At 37.0% G+C, this 7,702-nt stretch overlaps 1 protein-coding gene across 2 annotated transcripts in view; it reads left to right on the plus strand.

The window, feature by feature from the left end:
* The first annotated feature begins 848 nt into the window (after positions 1 to 848).
* COL28A1 (collagen, type XXVIII, alpha 1) overlaps positions 849 to 7,702 on the plus strand; it is a 188,147-nt gene continuing 181,293 nt past the window's right edge. For both annotated transcript variants that reach the window (XM_011943170.1, XM_011943162.1), the window contains exons 1-3: positions 849 to 951; positions 3,829 to 3,989; positions 4,833 to 5,389. In XM_011943170.1, coding sequence (XP_011798560.1) covers positions 3,866 to 3,989; positions 4,833 to 5,389 — 681 coding nt within the window. In that variant the 5' untranslated portion in view covers positions 849 to 951; positions 3,829 to 3,865. The remainder of the gene's footprint in view (positions 952 to 3,828; positions 3,990 to 4,832; positions 5,390 to 7,702) is intronic.

Below are 7,702 nucleotides of genomic sequence, written 5' to 3' on the forward strand. Positions count from 1 at the left end.
ATATTGCTTTCTTGGATGATCTTGCTATTCTCTATTTCAGAGGAAGTCCATGGAGAAGCCTGCCTGTTAGTTGTCTAGGGGTCAGGTGGCTTCTTGGTAGTGCATATTACACTGATAAACATTGACTTAATATGGGCTGTAACCACAAGGTAGAATATAGGGAAAAAGAACGTGGAAAAACCACAGTGACCTTCTCTCCTAGACAGAGACCAAAATATTAGCCGCTGTAAACCTCTCATATTACAGTTTGAACACATCTTAATAAATGATTAAATCCGCTCTCTCGTTTCATAAGTGGGAAACTGAAGCCCCCATAAGAGATAGGGGCAGAACTATGACTGTACTCAGACCACTCTTTCCCTGTATATTATGTATACCTTTTATTACAAAAATTTCAAAAATCACAGAAATACAAAGACTAGAACAATGCACACCTATGTACATCATTCAGCTTTAATAACAATCAAACTGTTACCTCTCTTGAAAAAACAGCTTGAATCTGAGTCTGGTGTCATTTATACTTCTTCACAGAGATGTTCAGAACCAGTATCTTAGAGCACATCCCCCAGGCAAAGAAATGTAGCAATAAAAAGAGAAGGACATAGCATGAGAAAAAAGACAGGCTATCAACCAATGCCTAAAATGCAGAAAGTTCTCTGAAGTTGTTTTTACAATAGTCTGGAAAACACAGTCTCATTCTGAAAGACACTGTTCCTTTAAATTGCTTACTGATCCCACCCAGATCTTGCACCCTGGCCAAATGCCTGACCACTCTTGCTTTAACTTAGTCGAATAAACGTGCATAAAAGACTGCAAAAGATCCTAAAGCAAAGACTTTTATTTCCCACAGAACAGAACAATATCAAATAGCTAACTTCACCCCCTACCACAGTCCTTGCTGTTGGCATTTACTCAACCAGTCTTTAATTCCTGTTTGACAAACTTAATAAGGTAAGACATAATGGATTTATTTTAGTCACTTGAAATCAGATAGGACCATCAAGGAACTGTGGAAGACTAAATGACTTACATACTTATTAGGTGAAGAAAGCTTGTCAAAAGTTTGTGTTCTTTGCAATTACTTCAAATCAATTATTAGAAAAATATTAACAGTGTTAAAATGTAGAAATTTAAAATTTAAAGTTATTTTGAAATTGATTTTTAACTCACAGTCTTCTAAATTGTTTTACAATGATGTTAATATATTTTAGGACATCTTTTTCTCCATTTGGAACAGGGTTTACAATTCAGAATTAGTTATAGAATACTTTACAACTTGGCTAATTTGTCAATTTGAATGAAGTCTTTATTCAATCATTTTATATTTGTGGAGAAACTGAGATGCAAACATTGTAATTAAAGTTGGTGAACTCTGCTATAAGATCATTTTATTTTTGAAAAATTATAAAAAATAAAGTATCTTGGATTTATTTATTGATCCTGATATTTACCCCAAAAAAATTTTAGGCCAAAAGTAAAAATATAGTATTTGATTATAAATTATGATTGTTTCTGCATTTATAAAATTTAACCTATAGTAAACACAGAGGTTCACATTTCTTTCACTTAACTAATGGCACTGTTTTTTCTGAAACCTATTTTGCTTGTATGTGACATCAGAAAGAGGGAAAGGTGAGAATTATTAAAAACAGAGGCAAAATAAAACATGGTAAAAAGTGATAAGAAATGAGTGGGCTCTCAAGATGCCAAATTGATAAAGGAGAAAGATATTTCAGGGAAGCAGTAGAACTAACAAACTAGATAAACAAAACTAGAGAGGTATGCAAATGTCCTCTGGCTACAATAGGGAAACAGAAAGAAATAACAAGACTTTGGTCTGGGAGCGCTAGATTAAAAATGTCAGAGCAAATGAGAATAAAATATGATATATTGTGATTATTGTCAATGGAAAAGTTATGTTTGTGAATATCATATATACAGGGGTCAGGTATGAATTCATGATTATATGCCAAGAAAACAGTAACAGCAGGTGCTTAGTTTTGGGAAAAGATAAATCTTTATTTAAAGCCAGTATTTCTAAAACCTTACATGAAGGGTTTTGAAGAGTTGCTTGATTATGTTGCTTATAAAATCTTGCTCAGTTCTCAATGGAATTCAATTCTCAGTCTCTTGTTTCCAGAACTTCTGAGATGTTCCTTATGGTATGAACTCACCCAAAGAGAAAAGTCATATGTAATACCATGGCCATGGTGTTATTCCCTTTCCCCTTTGAAAATGCAATAACACCTGTGTTTTTCATATAGCCTTATCTTTACACTAATCTTCAGACTTAAAGTTGTACATCATTTATTTTTTTCCTTGCTTAGCAATGGGATAACTTGGGGAGAGACGACCTTTGTGTGTTCTGTTTCCTTAGCACACTTCTTGGTTTTGTTTTGTTTCGTTTTTAATACCCAGCTCTCTTTACATTTTGGTATACATTGTCTGAGGATCAGTCGGCATTTGGCCAATTGCTACCCAAGATGTTTGGTCATACCTATCCGAAGTTCTTTTAACAAACTTCCAGCTAGATGATGCTATGTGAGGAGCAGACTGTGGCATGAAGCCATCCATTGGTCCTCTTCTAACACAACAGTTTTGTTTCCCTTTGGGGTTTATCCATCTGGCATGTATGAAAAAAGTCAGTCTCCATCTCACTCCTCACTGCCTTTGCATATATTTCCACCCTCTATTCAGAGTCTGGAAAAATCGTGCTCATGATTTCCTAGATTCTTATCCACTAAAGGCAAGGTGCCAAAGAAGGAAAATGTGATTCCTTTTCCAGAACTCCTGAAGTCAATATAGTTTCAGCAGGCAAGCATTTTTAAGCCATACTAAATATTGATTTGCAATAAGCTTTCTCGTTGCCATTCTCTTGGGTATATTTCTCGTTGCCATTCTCTTGGGTATATATTGGGTATATTGAGGCAGCAACACATGAGTCTTCTCCTCCCAGGGAAATCTGTGAGTTTAAGAGCCCTTTGGTGTGTAGCTAGGCATATTGACTGATGAAGATTCAGGATTTCAACAAAGAATTAGATTTTTCATTGTTAATCTGCCCAGAAAAATAGTTTCACAGGGCTATTCAGAGGGGGTGCTTCTTGGCTTTAAGTCCTGTTTCTGTTCATTAGTTCTTTTAGCCATCCCTGGAAGAAAAGTGTTGCTTTTAAGCAAATCTATTGTTTTTGCTCTCATATTCTTTTGATTCATTGGATATGCAGATTTGAACCCCTGGTGGAGACAAAGTTTCCAAAGGTAAGGTAGAAAAGAGAAATAGGGTTCTATGGAACAGAAGGGCAATTGAATTTTTACTTTGACCTCAGAACTCATTGAAGTTATGTGTGTAGTATTAAGCCTAAAAGGGTGGTAGTTATCTACAATTCTACAATATACTAGATTTGTCAGGAATCAGTTATAATGAAAGTGAATGAAATGACCACATAGCAATCTGAATTCACCCTGAAGAATTTGGAAATGTCAAAGCAGATCCTGTGACTGAACCACAGTACTCATACAGAGTGGGATTGAAATGTTTTTAAATGGCTCTCCCAACTCTATGCTCCTCATAATACAATGGGGAATTAAGAATACTAAAATATAGTTCTTTGAATATATAGAAACTTTCACTAATAAATGTTTGGTCATGGTGCCGTGATTTATTTGGATTTAAATCTTTTAAAATCTCAATGTGAGTATTTTTCTAGAAATATGAATGAAAACCTCTTTTTTTCCAGTCACATGACAGTTTTCAACTCTGCTGGCTTGAAATTTTAAAATAACAAACACCGTATTTTATTAAAGTATTTGTAACTGACTTTTCTATTAAAGGTGCTACAAGGCAGATGATTTTTCACCATCTACCATAATGTGGAACAGATATTTTGTCTTCTGTACCCTGCTTTTGTCAGCGTTTATGAGTCAAACAGTATCCGGACAAAGAAAGAAAGGACCAAAGCCAAATTTGCTTGCAAGGAAAAGTGATGTTCAGGGTAAAAATAAATGTGTTTGTTTTTAAGTTTAGCCTGTTAAAAATATTTCTGTGAATTTTTCTACATAGCATTTGATATAAATAGCAAGCCATATACATGTATACATGTGGTAATCTACTTTGATAAAATTACATGATGCTAATATACCTGACATACTTATAGCACATAAGAGTTTTTAATAAGAGCACTTGTGCACTTATCATCTCATTTGAGCCTCACAGTAACCTTGTAAAACAGGCAGGACGAAGATTGCCACTCATAGTATAGATAAAAAAAATTGAGGTCTTAAGAGGTTGAGTGGCATACTCAAGGCCATAGACAAATTAACTAGTGAGATACAAGGCTGGGATTTAAACTTAAGTTGTGTTTAAGTTAGATTTCTTCCCCACTTACTCTTGGTACAAGGGGTATAGTCATTTTCTACCTTGATTTCAAGGAAGTTAAAAAAAAAATAGGGACTCACCAATATGACACAACCTGAGAATTAGAGTATCATTTACTTCTAGACAGCTATGCTCAGTGTTAGTTGGATTTTTAAAATGTGATGCATCTTGACTTCCCATTTCCTCCCACTTTCAGCAGGTTTAACATTGAAAAGATGCTCAGAATATATGATATCTTATTTATTTTAATTTGCATGATTTTACAAGGAGAAAATAATTTATAAACTTAGACATTTAGGTTTTTGCAATTTAAGCTTTCTGTCCAATGTGTCTCTCTTACTCTCCTCACACTGCTCTCAACACCAAACAATATCCAACACACCACTTCAGGGCTTTCCTTATGCAAATTTCCTTCATGATATGAATAATTATTTTGCCTAACCTGTTTACTCTGTTTCAGGCTCCATTTGTTTCATAGATATTGTCTTCATCGTGGACAGCTCTGAAAGTTCTAAAATTGTCCTCTTTGATAAACAGAAAGATTTTGTGGATAGCTTGAGTAACAAGATTTTCCAATTGACTCCTGGTCGCTCTTTGGAATATGACATCAAACTGGCAGCCCTTCAGTTTAGCAGCTCTGTCCAAATTGATCCACCTTTTTCTTCTTGGAAGGACCTGCAGACGTTTAAGCAGAAGGTTAAGTCTATGAATTTAATAGGGCAAGGTACCTTCTCTTATTATGCCATCTCCAATGCCACTAGGCTACTTAAGAGAGAAGGGCGTAAGGATGGTGTGAAAGTGGCTTTGCTGATGACTGATGGCATTGACCATCCAAAGAATCCAGATGTTCAAAGTATTTCTGAAGATGCCAGAATTTCAGGAATATCATTTATCACCATTGGACTTTCTACAGTAGTCAATGAAGCCAAACTTCGTTTGATTTCTGGGGATTCATCCAGTGAACCCCCTTTACTGTTGAGTGATCCAACACTTGTAGATAAAATTCAAGATCGCCTGGTAGGTACCTAATAGGTTGGTATACAGTTATCAACATAACTAATAACATAATTTTGTTGTAAATTCCGTAAGAAGAGATACTGGGTAAAAAAGATGGAGAAAATGAGAATTCACCTTGAAAACAGAAAGAAGAATCTTTCTGAAGTGTCACTGCACTTTCTTGGCAGTTTACTCCAGATAATCTGGAAAACTTCCAGGCTGAATCCCTGGAATTGCATTCTTAACTTTATTGCTAGCTGATGCTGAGGATTTTGGAAGGGGTTACTTTCCAATCATATACCTTAGGCTCCTGTTTATACAGCCTACAATCATGAACATTGCTGACTTATATTCAGGTTGTTTTCAACTTGTAGTGTTAGGCTATATTTGTATTAGGTTGGTCTTTTCCCATTCTATGTCTGTACAGATATTTTTGACATAATTTTGACATATTCTCTCTTACTCTTCTAAAAGAGTATTTTTGACTCTGTCTCACCTATCGTTATATTATGCTACTCAAAGTTCACAGACTTTCAAATTTTAAAATTACCTCCTTGTTTCTTAGATGTTCACAAGCCCATCCAATTTAAAATCATCTGCAACTTGCAGTCAAGCAACAGTTTCTACCATCAAATCAATGAGTCCCACTTGATTGGTCTGGTCAGCTTTTCTTTGTTTGTTGCTCAGCTGTGTGTAAAAGCCTTTCCTTGCTGCCTTGTAAAACACACGGCACCACAATCAAAAGGAAATCCCTCTTCGCAATATATCTCAAGGAGAAAACTCCTAGAGATAAATTGGTTGATTGGCTGAATGTTAAAAATTGATTTTCTTAAAAACTTGAATTTCTTTGATTTCCTGAGAAAGGAAGGCAAAAGTGTCCTTTATGTGTCCTTCATGTACTGAGCGTTTCGTATGGCTGTTTTCTACAGCTTGCACAGAAAACTCAGGCTCTATTTCAGAGACTGTTTTGCTCCTTTTGTCTTATCCGTCGATCCTTTTCTCAACATTACTCTTACCTTTTAACTCCCTGTTGTTTTCAGTATAAGATCTGAGGTTTTCTTACCTAAATAATAGCTCTTATGTATTGAGCACTCTCTCTGTATTAGGCATTTTCCTGCGCACTTTATATATTTTATTTTGTTCAATGTTTGCCACAATCTTATGATATAGGTACTGTTATTATACCCATTTTGTAGTTGAAAATTTAAGGCCAGTGAAGACCTCACAGTTTGCATGCTTAACCCTATAAAAGCATATTGAGAGAGGAAATAGTAGCTGCTTTTAAAAAAAAGATTTTCTCAATCAGAACTGCTCTGAAAGAGTTTAGTAGCAGCCCTCCTCCAAAGTGACTATTGTTTCTAGCCTTTTTTCCTTGGGGATTTGGGGTAAATGGGAGAGTCATGCCTAGATCAGAGATAGAGCTGATGGGCCCAGCCCTGCGATGCTCAAGGTAAGTGCTCATTCTGAGCAGCTCTTTTGCATGAAAAGGAAATTTGTAGTGGTTCCTGCCTAACACTTAGCCCTGCCTGTGCCATGACTTAAGTGGTCCTCACCACTAAACATAAAACCGAGGGCTCCAGCAGGTGCAGGAGAGAATCCTGGTGATGTGATCATGAGTAGGCTGTTGGTACTTATTCATCTTCACCCTTAAGATGGGTAATAGCTGACCATAGAAGATGCAGGAAAGGGCCGGGCGTGGTGGCTCAAGCCTGTAATCTCAGCACTTTGGGAGGCCGAGACGGGCAGATCACGAGGTCAGGAGATCGAGACCATCCTGGCTAACACAGTGAAACCCCGTCTCTACTGAAAATACAAAAGACTAGCCAGGCAAGGTGGCGGCGCCTGTAGTCCCAGCTACTCGGGAGGCTGAGGCAGGAGAATGGCGTGAACCCGGGAGGCAGAGCTTGCAGTGAGCTGAGATCTGGCCACTGCACTCCAGCCTGGGTGACAGAGCGAGACTCTGTCTCAAAAAAAAAAAAAAGAAGATGAAGGAAAGGCAGCTCCTTTTTTGGCCTCATGTCTAGGCTCAGGTTGTTCATATTCCCACCAGATACACCCTCGCTGAGAGCACTTGCTTCACTGAGAACACAGGCTCTTGGCAAGCAAGACTGGAAGCAAAACTGTCTGTTCCTGGGGAACCAGAAAATGACTGAATAATACTACTCTTCCTTAGCATCCGGTGACTTCAACTTGTTTGTTTAGCATTTGTGATTTCAACTTGTTTGTTCAGGTGGAAGCTCCATCAATAAACCGCTTCTTAGAAGGAGGTGCTGCTTTCCAAACACTTCCAGGATCCAAAGTGCTTATTAGGCTCTTCAAAGAATGGTACACCAA

Source organism: Colobus angolensis, unplaced genomic scaffold (assembly GCF_000951035.1).
Source record: "Colobus angolensis palliatus isolate OR3802 unplaced genomic scaffold, Cang.pa_1.0 Scaffold104, whole genome shotgun sequence".
NCBI classification, from domain to species: Eukaryota; Metazoa; Chordata; class Mammalia; order Primates; family Cercopithecidae; genus Colobus; species Colobus angolensis.